This window comes from Temnothorax longispinosus, chromosome 12 (assembly GCF_030848805.1).
Source record: "Temnothorax longispinosus isolate EJ_2023e chromosome 12, Tlon_JGU_v1, whole genome shotgun sequence".
Lineage (NCBI taxonomy): Eukaryota > Metazoa > Arthropoda > Insecta > Hymenoptera > Formicidae > Temnothorax > Temnothorax longispinosus.
Genome location: NC_092369.1, coordinates 5,655,157 through 5,670,595, shown reverse-complemented (window position 1 = coordinate 5,670,595; position 15,439 = coordinate 5,655,157). Strand labels below are relative to the sequence as shown.

The following is a 15,439-nucleotide window of genomic DNA, read 5'->3' as shown; positions in this document are numbered from 1 at the left end:
CTCGTAACGACTCCTCATCTGATACACGATACGCGCGATATAGCCGCGCGCGTCACTGCGTAAACCTGTCAACCCGCCTAATCGACGTCGACGCACCGCGTCCTTCCCTCGGTCCTCGCGATCGCGCGCGCGTTGCATCACACATCCGATTAAACGTTGGCTGGACTAGTTCGATGGCGTATTTTACGCTTCTTTCTATCTGCATACCCGACCAACATTTTCAAACAATAAAAAGAAATTAAGAGGGAGAGAGAGAAAGAGCAACATCCCGCGGCGCGTGATCCTGAAATTAGAATTAATCATCCTGCCGAGGCATATCTGGAGAGCCTCTCGATACACAGACTTCGGACTATCGGACTATCCTTCTGGCCCTCGAGACGGCCGCAGGAATTATCCCGTCAATGCGCATCGGCCCGCGGGCCTGCTAATAACTACCAATTTACCTGTCTCGCTCGGGCGAAAACAGGTTCCGCATAAATTCTCCCCCGTTTACGTCGGGGATGCTATTATGACAACTAAGTTGGCACAAATCAATTACGCACGAATGTGCCATCTAGACTCTGCTATCTAACCCTTACAAAACTCAGGTAACTTTTAGAATCCTATATTCTCTTTATGTTGATGTCGAACGCGAATCCCGGCGTTTATGGTAATCTCGTAAATGGGACCCGACGAAGACCACCGTATAATTACAAATATTTTTCACAGATATTCATACGCGAAGCAATTCAGATGCGTCGTTTTAAGATACTGTCATTCGTTTTTTTCCCCTCCGCAAATTGCTCTTGCGTTACGAAGGCTGAGAATAGCCAAGATTAGTGCCATGATATCAAACTTGTATGAATGCGCGTAAAACGAGCCGATTACTTTAAAAGCAGTGTGAGTTCAGTTTCGAGATAAGACAGATGCGGGGCGGTAATAATTTTGGCGACATACGCGAAACTGGACTGACGCGGCAATCAAAGGCAAACGGCTCGTGCAGACAATCTATTAGGAACGAGTCCCTATTGCGTTCTATTCTAACGAGAACCGATTACGATTTGCTTTCAGTAGCGGCTGCGGGCTTGAGCGGCGGTCTACTCGGGAGCGCTATGATGCCGCTGCACGTGGAGGGTGGCGCACAGGTGCAGGTGCCGCGGGCCCTGATGCAAGCGTTCCTGCAGCAGGATCCGAATCATCCGGGCCTGGAGACGGTCCGTTTGCCGGCCCCGTCGTGCGGCGCCGACGAGAACGGACTGTCCCAGCACTGTCGCGAGGTGGAGACCGAGCTGTGTCTCGTCTGTCGCCGTTGCGGCCGCGCGTATCCGCAGGAGTCGTCGCTGCTGGCGCATCAGCGATCCTGCTACCTGGGCAATCAGCAGCGTCGTGGCGCTCTGCGCCTCGTGCAGGTGCGTTACGCCTGCTCGTTGTGTGAGTCCGGCATATCAACGCGCACCTACACAACCGTAAGCGAGTGGCGTCGTCATGCAGAGACGCTACAGCACCGGGCGCGTCTCGAGGCTGCCCAAGAACGCCAACAGCAGCACCAGCAACAGCAGCAGCAGCAACAATATGACGGCGGCGCGCAATCCGGGGAGGAGACAAACCCGCTTACCGACGAGATGGAGGACGTTGTCAATCAGATCACCCTATTGGCAGCTCGAGCGGCCGCCGAGAGCACGACTGGTCAGTCACAGGCCAGTGACAGGGCCGGGCAGGACAACAACAATGGACCCGATGCCAAACGGCAGAAGCTGATGCAAGAAGTCACCGCCCTCGCAGGCGCACGTTAAACGCCACACGACCGAGCTCGGGGACTGATCTACCATCTCCCTCAAAGGCAGGGAAGTTGCGCGCGAAAAATGGCACCAAATAACAATAGAAAGAAACTGCAAGAGTAAAATATAAGAGAAGATGGGCGGAGGAGGGAAAGACGAGAACCTATGGACGTCGCTTGGAGGAGGTCGGACTCGAGGACGTCGCAGTGAACGAGCCAATGTTCCTAACCGGCGATGAACGGGCAGGCACGGGTGTCCATCTCGACGGAGCACCCCGTCGGGGGCATTTGCCCCGTGGCGGTAGGAGAGGGGGCAGGAAAGGGAGGCACATTACTCAGGCACGAACGGCGGACGATCATTGGTTTTCTCTCTTAATTTCGTCGTTTATGCACCGCCAGCACACAACCATCCTCCACCGCTTCCCTGCCCCCTAGCCCCGCGCCCCCGATTTGCCTATTATTTTTGTAACGCGAATCCCGCGCAGCGCGCGCCGTGAAGATGCGCGCTCTCCAAAGTTCCTCTCGTAGCACGAAAAAAAAAAGAAAAAGAAAAAAAGATTATTAAATTAAAAAAAGAAAGGTGGCAAAAGGATAGAGAGACTCGACGAAGACGAGCTAGTCTGGTGGAATCGACTGGAGAACGATCGAACGAACGCGATCGAGAAATCCTCCTTGCTGGGTAGCCAACAATCGGTCGATCGGTCGATCAGTCAGCGGCTCGATCGGATCGAGCCGATTTTTGGGTGCACGTCTCGGAACGATGTGCGCGATACGTTTCCAGGAGAGGAGAGTACGGGAAGTTCCGGAGGGAAAGTGCGTCGTGCGACGCGGAACGACACGCGTCGAGGTGGGCTAACTTAAACGTTCCTATGTAAAGTAATAATAAAGATTTAAAGCAGAGTTACTAAGAAAAAAAAGAAAAAGAAGCAGGAAGATAAAAGCGGACGCTATTAGGCGCGGCGTAGTAGGGTAGATGGTGCGCGGCGCGCGAAACTGAAAACGCCGCCATCGTTACGAATACGTACGTACATATTCATATATATATATATATACATACATCTATATATATATACACATATACATATATATATATATATATAGATATCTGACTGTCTCTATCACTCTCTTTCTCATTTTGACGCGCGTGTGCACGTGGCTTTCCACGGACCTGTGTGTATGTGGACCTGCGCGTGTGCGGGTGTGTATGTGTGCGTGCATGCGTGCGTACGTGCATGCGTTGTGTATGTATGTGTGTCGCGAATCGTTCAGCGACTTCGACGGCGATCGTGGAAAAGGTAATAAAAAGAGGAACGCTTTTCGGGAAAGCGACAAAGAAGGATAATTCAAGAAGCATACACACACACACACACACACACGATACTCTTTCTCTGCAATTTTCTCTGCCATTCACAAATACTTACATACATATAAACAGGTAACGCACACACAACACAACACACACACACATGACAGACGCGCACTGTACACACGTGCACAACGGGCTTGGCACGTACGTTTTTTTTTACGTTATTTCCCATAATTTGATAAAAAAGAAAAACGTAATAAGATGGCGGACGGAAGGAAAAACGACGGTATATAAGACGGCATAATAAACCCCCGGTGTGCCCGTCATCGTCACGATTCGCGTGCACGAACGAGCAAGCAAGACCCAGAAACATGGTTCCTATATTTAATAAATTATATTTATTACGCTAAACAAATGATTAGTAACAACGTTAATGATAATAATAATATTAATAATAATAAGAGTAATAAAATAATAATAATGAAACTAGTAATAATAATGATAGTAATAACGATAGGTATTAGAGGGCTGTCGGTAGCTATAACGATTATCGCTAAGCAAAGCTCGATAATCGAACAACCGATTGACACACATCGACGCACGGGATGGGGGATAATAGGAGGGTGGCCCGGCACCATAGAATCTTACCTCTATGTCCTCTGACTTTGCTCTCCCTCTTTTCCACAGTCTCGCGCGAGCAAATAAAAGAATAGAGCGGTACACGTACAAGAACCGAACTGTATTGCAAACGTCTGGAAATCAAACTCAAATCGTATACGCACGTGCAACGTAGCATAAGTGAACATTACGACTCTTTATTTGATCTTTATTCGTGAACAGATAATCGGCCAAATATTGTACTGGGTGAAATCTAAACACTCTAGTGATGTAATCTGGAATTTTTTAATAGAACAAGGTGAATTTTTTAAATTTAGATACGGCGGTTATATATAGGGATAAAAATTTCAAAAATCTCGCGCATTTAGACGAAAATATTTTAGAAATACAAACATCGTCCCGGATCATAGGTTGGGAAAGAGGGAGGAGAAAGAAAATTGCACCGTTTCGAACAGCAACAGAAGGGTGTAAAATCGAGAACGACAAAGAATTCACTACTAGCTGTAAGTTACGGATAAATTACGATTAAACTATAGAATATAAAGGGAAAGAGGGTGAGGAGGATGGGTACATGCGCGTCGATAGAAACGATACATAGACACACAAACACACACTCTCACGCATATAAGTATATATACAGAAGAGAAGTATGTATATATATATGAAAAATGAAGTGAATGAATAAGAAGAAAATATATATTTAAGTAGACAAATATATATATATATATATATATATATATATATATATAATATATATAATATATATATATATATATATATATATATATATATATATATATATATATGATGTTGTGACGTACTAGAATCCTCGCGGATGATATCCGGAACGATGACGTGTCTACACGCGTACGTACGTCGTGTTCCTCGCTCTAGAAGCTCACTCTAGAAGAAACGAAAGTTCGCGCATACAATGCGGCGCGTATGCGAAGCTACAGAATGCCGGAAGTGCCACCGGAAGTGCAAAAGAAAAAAAATAAGCAAAAGAAAAAGATACCGTGGCGTGTTTTTACGTGCTGCAGTCTTGAATTTACGCGAATCATTAGGTTAAAAAAAAGGGTATACCGGAGAAAAAACAAGGGTGTCGCGTGGAACGGAGAGCGATGTGGGGGATGCCGGACAGAGAAATGCACTGACGAATGGGCGCGTTCGTCTCTGGGGGTAAGGGGGCTCTCGGAGAAAGCAGGGGAGGGGGTCTGAGATCCGAGGACGTTAAAAAAAAAACACGTGGTCGTTAAGATCAAACGAAACGCGAAGTAATAACTATTCCTAAGGTACTAAGCAACTCTCGAGGTTCCTGTCTGCAAAAGATGCTTTTCTAACGTAACGTTGGTAACGACGATTATTAATATTATATTTGAATTATTATTATTATTATGATTATAGATTACGATATTATATTTACATATATGTGGTCATGTATTGATTATTATCTATATAAACGTTACAGCGTTGAACTAGCGTACATTTAACACACGTACATGTTCCAAAAAGTGACACGAACGAGAACATTTGTGCACATACACGCGTATACATATACATCTATACACATACCCGCACTCGTATACTACTACCGAGGACACCTAATCGAATCGCTAATATCGAAATTTTCAGCCGATCGTCTTTCCGACCGGCACGATCCACCTTTACAGGACGTACCGGGAAAAAAAAAGAATCCAGAGCGGAATCTCTCTTCGTACGAACCGATACCTCGCAAAATAAGACAATTAACGGGTGTGATCAAGTCGTAGAATTAATTAAGGCGATCGCCGCGGAATCGCGTGTGCGCGCTCGCGTTTGGCGACCGCGAATCCGTACTGTCTTCAGGATCTTTGCAAACGATAACTCTATCACTACCACTAGCACGAGGCAAGATGTTCCAAAGAAAAAGCGCCCAGGACCTCAAAGCCGCGGCGCTAAGACTGTGAGAGAGAAGCGAAATTTATTTCCCTTCGCTGCGAAATTTCCTACATACGTATAGTAAAATCATAGAAGGGCGAAAATATGCACTTGAACGCACAAGACGATGCGCCTCGGCCGGTATCCATCGCGATCTTAGTTTTTTCTTAGTAATTTGCTCGCGAGAGACACAGAGGAGAGCGACGCGTTGCAAGGACCGTAATATTCGTTAATACAAATTATAAACACGCGTATATACACGCAACACAGACAAATTAACGGGTATACACAAGCGCGCGCACACACATACAAACAAACAACATAAAAACACACATCCACACACACTGAAATCGAATTTTGCGTATGAACTCGGAGCTACACATCGCATACGAGCGTGACTCTCAAAACGCGGCTACGTACGTGCGCGTGTACGCAAAACCGGCGCGTCGGTTTTGGCGTTTTGAGTTTCGAGTACGGAGATTGCGTGATAGAGTAACCGAACCTCGCTAGCTGTTCCTAAAAATCAACAATGAGTGAGTGATAAGTGTGCGCGAATTATGTAATGGAGTGATGAGCTAACGATACGAGAACGATATGTGAGGAAACGAATGCTATATACATATATATATTACTGCGTTGCGGAAGGATTAAGCGCGGCCGACGTCACCGATGCCGTTTTCCGTCGACACACGGCCACCCTCGCTAACCATTGACAATCCCCCCTCTCTCTCTCTTCTCGCGAGCGCCGAATGCGGTCGGGATCGCGCGTGACGCCGATCGATCGCAAAGATCCATCGAGGATGCATTTTTACAGAGAACTTTTCGCTCGACGCGTCGAAGAGAGAGAGAGGTGACGATTGGAACAACTTGCAAACTCCCGCTATACTTTCATGCACTCGGTAACAATGGCCATGCCATGCTCGACGAGCGAACAGTCGGAATATCGCGTCGGTGGAACCGTCCGACGACGGAAAAGGCTACGGTGATCGTCGAAGTTTTTCATTTTTCTAATCTCGTTGAGTTTTTACGGAAATATGTTGAACGTGTCTATTTATTATTAACTCTATTAATTGCTATTGTGACTATTATTGCAATTATTACTACTATTGCGATTATTATTGTCATAATAATTATTATTATTATCATTATTATTACGTTATTACACTATTATCATTATTAGTATGATTATTATTACATTATTGCCGATTAACTTGCGAGAATTTGTTCGTGCGGTACTTGATTGACTATTAATTAATAATGGATACTAATTGATAACGATAGCGACTAATTCTTGTGAGAGATTGCCATGTGTATATCTATATGTACTCACTACGGGGCACCGTCAGCCGCGCGTGGGTCCGCACACCCACCGATGGCGCGGGACACCCGAAACGCCGGCCCGGGCAACCTCGACGATGTTGGCGCCGCGCGTCGGCTCGGCCCGCGATCGACGAATCGAGCGTGATCGACGAACAAAATCCGGAATCCCATCTCTTTGGACGCCCTGGATAGACGGGACAAGCGCCTCTCTTTGCGCCTCTCGCCGGGCCCTTTTTGTAAAACGCGGAGACGCAAACAGATCGGCGACGATCGCGAGAGTGTCGAATTTGGGGAACAACGGCGACGTTAAAGTGACGCGCGGACACGTGTAAACGCATTCATTCAAAAGTGACCGGCAGGACGAAGTACCTTTTACGCTTTTTAACTCGAGAAAAATATACGCGTGTGTTTTACCGCGAGGAAAAGTGGACTGCGCATTGCGCCACAACGGAGAGATGCGCAGCGTACTTTTCCGCGACTAGATACGTTCCGTTGCGTTTCACCGTACCTTCGACACATTAAATATACGTATATCGGCATATCGCACCTTTGGTTCTAGCCAATCGGGATGTTCCACGCGTACTCGTTTCATTGAACTTTCGTTTAACTTGGCTCGTCGCGTCGGTGCCCGCGAGGGTAACGATTTCACGCGATCGATGATCGAGCGGGGGACGAGAGATAGCAGAGCGAGCTCGCGTTCTCGCCTGGTCATCGCTCCGAGACTTACGCACATTCTCTCTCGCGTCCTGTGTACAGACTTATTATTATCCATTTATACGCGTAAACGGTATTGGTCCGGATTTTGTAACGGCGACGAAGAAGGGATATGTATGCGCGTGCCACACGACGATTATCACGACGGACGAACACGGTTGTACCGGTACACGCGCGAAGAGATGGCAATACACACGAGCGTATACAGCAAAACGCGTGCGAGCCCCGAAGACGGAAGGAAAAAAAAACGAGAAAAAACGGAAAGATGAAAAAAGCGGTAGAGCCGCAATCGGAGGCGCCAACATCGTGCGGAAAAAACGGGCACGGTGCAATCATGTTCCTATTAGGTTTCATATCTAAGCGAGTAATTAATTATACCAGTAAATATAATGATGATGATGAAGGACACGATGATATATATTATTGGATATATATACACATACATGTGGTATATGTATATATACGACATAGTCTACGAATTCCCCGAACCCTCCTCTATCTCTCCCTTTAAAACCAGAGACAAAGTGGCGTATGTAATCCCCATACACATGGTCTCTATTCACGAACGCGCATGCATATACGTCTGCATAGACAAAGCGATTCAACGGGCGCATAGGAGCGCAATTTTGCAACGAGCGAGCTAAACTTTTTCCTTGTTTCCTACCTAGTCTCTATTCTACCTGTCTCTGAGCACTGACATCGATTAGCTACCATAAAACCATTTTAAAACTCCTCAGCTTTCGGTTCCAACTGGATTTGATCGATATACAGGCTACAGCATGTCCTCTTTATCTTCGTCTCAATGAAAAGCGTGCAGAAATCGAAGGATAACATGATGGCGTCGATGGCGATAAAAGAAGAAGAAAGAAGATTGCGAGGAAAATAACACTTTGTTCCTAATCCAGAGTCAACGTAGTCATTGAGTTAACTTTATTCAGCTTTTGCTTAAAATATCTCTTGCAATATTTAATTGCAATATTTTGTTCTATTCCCATTCTTTTCTTTCCTTTAATATAAAATTATTACGATAACTATTAAACCTAATGGATCAATCACAATGCAATAATTAATCAAGAACTTAAAGACGCGAAGAGAAAATTAATCACGTTTATTAACATTATCAATTGGATATATTCCGTAAATATAATTTCTTAAAAATTTTCAAGTAACAAATAATAAGATACTGCACCTCGTGCAAAAGTAAACGTTCTTAAGGGAAATAGATAGATATTAAAGACATTAGAGGAACCAAAAGAGAAATAAAAACGCAGACTCGATACATTCGAGACACGATAAGCTGTCAAATTACCTCTAAAAAGTTCGCAGAATTACATGACAACGCTGCCGAAAATTTCATCAGCGTCTGACCGCGAACATTGTCGCGGACGCGCGAGCTGTCAAGCGGCACTGCCATTCTATTACGCTGGATTTCATTTTATTTCCGGCTTGCGAGGCACCCCATTTCCGGACGGCGAGTATTAGTTCACCCGCAATTTGCATAGAGACACGAAACACGCTCGCTTGAAGAACCAATGTCGCGTGATAAACTCGCTTATCGGCAATGCCGGCGACGACTTGACTGCCGTATTTTCAATCACGGGCTTGCAATCGCGTCGCTCCGACACGACGCGTGACCGACCGTGTTCACGCCGTAAATAATTTTGTCGATTATCACATACGAGATCTGTTTAAAAAATTAGCGAACTTGTTTATTTATGCAACAATTTGAAGGCTCGTCAAGGCTCGTCAAGATTGATGTCACGTGACGGAAGAACCTGTGTTCTAATCTAAAAATAGATACCGCGTGCAGCGCTTTATCTTGTTTACTTTTTATGCAGTGTGGTTTTATTTGTGAACGTGTAAGGTGCGGTTCGCGAATTTTTAGAGCGATCGATTTCTATGTGAAATCGACGTGTGAACATTAAATCTTGTTTTAAGCTCGGAAAATCATTCACTGAAACTTATGAAATGTTAAAGCAGGTTTATGGCGGCTGTCGACGTTGACGGCCGGCTTGAACGTGGATCGTCGACCTATTGATAGCCGACCACTCTTTTAAAGCCTTCGTACCATTCATAACACTGTGTACGATTCATGCACTGTTCACCGTGCACCTTATACGCTCACGAACAAAACCACACTGCACAAAAAGTAAACAGGATAGAGCGCTGCACGTGGTGTCTATTTTTAGAATAAAGACCTCTCTCTCTCACGTGATACCAGTGGCCTTGACGCTCCTTCAAATTAGCGTTTAAACAAAGAAATTCGCTAATTTTTTTAACTTCATATATCGCATATATATAAATAATGTTTCACATCAGTCAACTAAAAATCGATTATTTATCTAATCGGTCAATGCTCTTGTATACAGCGATTGAGTAGGAATCGGGAATTGCATTCGAAATAATCATCGTTACTACGAATCTTCGAATACATCTTCCATTACATGTTGCATTCCTCTCGTCCTCATCAAACTGCAAATTTATTTGGTTTATGGAAACCCAAGGAAAAGAAGTCAGACTGTACTGAATCTGTACCGAATCTCAACGTATTCTATTAAACCCTAGTTTATCAGAAAATCGATATTCCTGCGTATTCATTGTTTCTTTGGGTTCCTCAGGGATGACGATGCTGGTTTTAATGCATTTTTTAATGTCGTTTAGTTTGCTTCTTTCGAAAATCGAGGTTCTCGCTTTTTCGTTATATATTTCTTGGCAAAACAAGAAGATTCGTTCTTCGATGACAGCTATTACGGTAAGTACAGATTTTAACAATTTTAATAAACCACGCTTTTGTACGAGTAAAACTTGTCACAGTCACTTGTACCCAAGCGACAAACTTTTCAAATCGCTATTTTATTTTTACTTAAAACTTAAATTTTGTTAAAATTTACAGAAAAATATACCATTAAACTTTTATAATAAAAAAAAATTATACTTTAAATTATAAAGATATAAATATAACTTCTAGATTTTTTACGGATAAATTTATAAACCGTATAATAGCAATAACAAGCTTTAGAAAGAAGAGATTCGGTTTTGTTAACAATATTTTTATATAGGATATATAAATATTAACATAGAATCGTTGAAATTGTTGAAAAATATATTAATTTGTTGCAAAAAAATGGATTTTTTTATATTAAAGAATACTGTACGAACACGATTTATTCTTTATTTTTTTGTTATAAGATCAAAAATCGCCATTGCGAGTATAAATCAATAGATGTGTCAGAATGATCACTTCTGGAGCTGAAAGCGATATTCCCTCATAGCCAGATCACAGCCCTTGTGCCGCCTTGTGGGAAATTCGAACCAGTTCAAAGAGCACGCCCAGCGTTCGCGGTACACGATGTGTCTGCGTATGACGTAACGACGGTGTCGCGGATACCCTGTGTCAGAGAAGGATTACGACGGAAGTAGGAGGAGGGGAGGGAAATGGAGGAGAATCGCTCTCGGGTCGCCCGCCTGTCTCGCGCTCTCGAAGAGTGTTTGCTCGCGAGATGGAACGCAAATTAGGTTTGGACGGGGATCGAAGCCCCGTCGTATCGAAATAAAGGCGGCACGTAAAATACACGTCACCCAGCTACCACGCCACCCACGTAACCTTTTGGGGTAAAAGAAGGATGAGGAGATGCTACACCCACACTCGTCTAAGCTCGTAGACGCTGTCAAGTTCTTCTCCACCTTTGAGCAGCGAAACGCCTTCCTTCGCAATGTCGTTTCGTATGCTAACCATGGTCTCGTATGTCTGTCTTTTCGCGAAATTGTAGCATCAAGCTCCCGCGCAATGGACGCGATATTTGAATGGAAAGAAAAAAAAGATGCACACATTGCTAACTAAGAAATATGTAAAATATTGAACAACACATCCATCTTTCTCCATTACTTTCAATTACTTTTCATCCAGCTATCCATAAAACTATTCATAAAATGTTAAGAAATATACGGAAAGAACGGTTTTGCTCAAGTACAAATTAGACGAAATTTAGATCTGATGAAAATAATTATGTTGAATCATCAAAATAATTATGGAGGACGCTCAAGTATAATAAAAATGCTGCAAGAAGTTTTGATCTATTCTAGCAACCAGCTTGAGAGTCCAATATAATTATTCAGATAGGCCCAAAATAATTATTTTCATATCTGTGTATCTAGTTAAATTTGTAGATTTAACTTCAGCAAAATTGTTCTTTTTTTTTGTACACAAATAAATATGCAAATAATTGATATATTTTATATAAGAGATATGATTATGTCTATAATGAATGAAATAAATGCTGAACGATGCTGTATCAAGTATGTAATTAGCAATAATTTATTCATGAAAAGCTGCGAGCCGCACAAGCAGCCAGAAACGACTCAGAACGAGCATTATGCTAATTTCGAAACCTCAAGGTATTAATGTCATTTTGACGCAGTGCTCTTTTCCATTTCGTCAAACCTCGTTGCATCGCGCTTAACTCAACCGATCCGTCGTAATGGCGGCATGCCGGGAGTGACGAGTGTCTCTATATAGATTTAACGACACGCCGCGTATAAAAACATTTCTCCATTATACGGGATACGCTCTACGAGGTAGCAGGTGTTAACGTTATTACCTATTACAAAGTGCTCCTTTCGAAGATTTGCATAAGACGCTAGACGACTCATTCCGCGCGCGCGTTATCGCGCTATTGTCGCATTATGCATTCTGAGAGATACAGCCCGCGGTACCCTGCATAATTTGCGCGAGCGTAAAAAGACATCCTCCGCGATATCTCACTTAACACGCAGCTGGTTGAGGAAACGGAGGAGGCTAGTAAACGACGATGGCGAGAAACTGCCGGTTAATAATTGAGTCGTTGAACGGGTATGAGTTATTATCCATCATACATCCATATTTTAAAAATCGAAAAAGAAGTTTTGAAAAAATATCCGATGCAAAATCCGATTGTTGCAAATGCTATTTTCTATTTGTATCTCTATAGAGAGAAAGATGTGACAACGAGGTTTGAACTTTCCAAATTAAACTGTGATTCGAAATTTACAAACAAGGACTGAATTTTGTAATGACAATTTGCGTTACGTTTCGACCGCCATTATACTCTAGATACTAGAATTACAGAGAAGCCGTGGTAAGGAATAGCCTTGACAGAACGAAATGCAGAAATAAATTCACCATATACAGTTTCCTCGCATCCTACCCATTTCTACTCAATCGCATCGCGAATACACCCTCGCCATTACGTACCGGAGTATCTGGTTACCCGTGCACCAGTAAGATGTATCTACGAAACAATTTGTATCGAACTCGATATAGTTTCTATCCCTATAGTTCTATGTATAGTTCTTTCTCTGTAAAGGGACATATATGTCTCTGTATACGACACAAGTCAAAAATACAATACGATTTTTATCATAAAAACAATATTAAACTAAAATCATTGCTGTATTAATATAAGATAATCTGATATTGTTTTTGAATATTTTTAAAGAACACACATTTAACAGGAATGATATTAGATAATAAAAACTATAGTAGTATAAAAACCAGGAGAATTTATATGCATGTATAAGTAATTAATAATTAGTAAATAATTATTATACATATATGTAATAAATAAATAGAATATATTTATATCTATTTTGATTTACAATGCCGATGTGTAATATAATAAATGAAATAGAATAAAGACAAGATGAAAAAGGCAATAAAATATATAAAAAATACTTCTTGGGCGTGAAAATGGATAAAACATTGCTATTTGCAATAGAACATGTATATTCTATTTACTTACATAAAATATAAATTTGCATTATATAGACACCAATATTGTAGCCATTTTCACGCCCGAGGAGTATTATATTTTTTATTGCAATTTTTTATCTTGTCCTCGTTCTATTTCATTTGCTATATTACGTCGGCATTGTCATAAATCGATAGATAGCTCTAAACTTGTTAACGCTGCTGGTCCGGATAAAGCACGTTATGTGTCTAAAGCTTACGTCACACCGCGATATTACGACGCGTTACCTGGAACTACTACGATACACAACTTTATATATATATATATATATATTCGATTTATCTTTTTCATCCAGCAAACTTCTTTTTAATTCTTTACGAATGACGACGACGCCATATCTACCAAATTATTTACGAGAAGCTTATTCGCCTTGAATTCGTTCTCCAATTGCAAAGGTTATTTATAATAACTCTTTTAAATCGAGAATACAGTGTACCTAAAAAATTGTGTGATGCAATCGAGGCGAATCTTTTAACAAAAATTAAAGCTACCTTGCGCAGTATGCTTTTAATAAAGGTCCTCAATTTCATTTGTTTCCAATGTAAGTATATCTGTTTTTATTTTGTATAAAGATGTATGAAATCAAAGTAGGTTTGTTCATATAAAATTTATTATCGTATATTAAGTTCCGATATAAATATTACAAAATGATTCATGGAAAAGCAAAATATGCGTATGTTTAAAGAGACAAAACGATATACAAATAAATTATAGAATAAAGTTAAGTATCAATATCACACGATACTTAGGTTACGTTAAATTTGTAAGCGTACGTTTATATCGCCGATTGAAATCATGCCACCCGGTATATGAGAAACGTACATCTTCACGCGCTGCAGCACATGAGATGGCTATACCTATATACACGCTTACCAGGAGGTCGTATCTTCTCGTTAGCTGCGCGATGAGCTACCCGCTCGGTAGAGTCACGTTTTTAATTTCTACCGGGCCGGTCTTAGTTCATTTTCACACCCCCACAGAGCGCGAGAGCCGCGTTCGTCGGGCGTCTAATAAGTAAATAATAACTTGTTCCGCCACATAACTCCTGTTACCCGGAGGAATCGTTGGAATTTCTTTTTCGTGTCCGAGATCGTTCCCCGTTTTATATGTAATTAATACAGATTCCCGGACGATACCTCGCATATAGTCACAGGATCTGATTTGTGATGATCACGTTATCCGGATAGGATAAAACATCCATTGCAAAACGTAAAAGTGCACCACAAATTCGCAACTAAAAATTTGCAACGTAAAACAAAATGTAAAAATCCAGTCGTTCGAAAAGAAACTAAAACTCCATCGAAAAATTGTTATATTATTTCACGATTAGGTTCTATAATTACTTTTAAAAGAAATTGTGTTTAGAATATTTTGTTAATAGGGATACGTTTTTAAAAAAGTAAAGTTATTATAACAATTAAACGAAATCGGGATAAAATTGCTATAAGATATAGCGATTCCTTGGATGAGTATAATGTTATTATTTTGTAATACAAGTTTAAATTGTGTGTAAATAAATAAAAAATAAATAAATAAAAATATGTATCTACTCTTCTAACGTTTATATTAATATCAGAATATTACGGTTATTTGCCCATAAAAGTTTTATCTATATTACTGAATAAATTATGCATATATTTACATTCTTCATTTCAATATATATTTATGTTAAAAGATTATTATATATTAACTGTCTATCAAAATCACGATCTTACGATTTCTGATTTTTCGTGTTATGTAATGAGTTATGTTTCTAATTAATTAAGTAATTAAGAAAATAGTTTTCTGTATTTTTTATTCCGAAGAATTAGAGTTAGGAATTTCACATATACGCCTGTTACTTCTAGCTATTTGACAGATACTGATTGGCAGCTCATTAAAGAACATTATACAGCAAGGTAATGCGAAGAAACAAATCGTGTTTCTGTAGAAATTCTGCATTTTATCTAGCTCTATTCTTTTCACTTCTCGTAATCGTCTCGCAGAAATATATTGCGCACGTCTGTAAATATGTATGTGTAT

The 15,439-nt window shown here is 41.3% G+C and overlaps 1 protein-coding gene and 1 long non-coding RNA gene across 8 annotated transcripts in view; one reads left to right on the top strand and one right to left on the bottom strand.

The window, feature by feature from the left end:
* The window catches only part of Zfh2 (Zn finger homeodomain 2), a 292,674-nt gene extending 284,637 nt beyond the window's left edge, over positions 1-8,037 (top strand). For 4 of the 7 annotated variants that reach the window (XM_071795756.1, XM_071795755.1, XM_071795752.1 and 1 more), the window contains one exon: positions 1,051-8,037. In XM_071795756.1, coding sequence (XP_071651857.1) covers positions 1,051-1,772 — 722 coding nt within the window. In that variant the 3' untranslated portion in view covers positions 1,773-8,037. The remainder of the gene's footprint in view (positions 1-1,050) is intronic. The other 3 variants (XM_071795758.1, XM_071795759.1, XM_071795760.1) reach the window with 3 other exon arrangements.
* The window catches only part of LOC139823329 (uncharacterized), a 47,772-nt gene that overhangs the window by 2,427 nt on the left and 29,906 nt on the right, over positions 1-15,439 (bottom strand). The window lies entirely within an intron of this gene.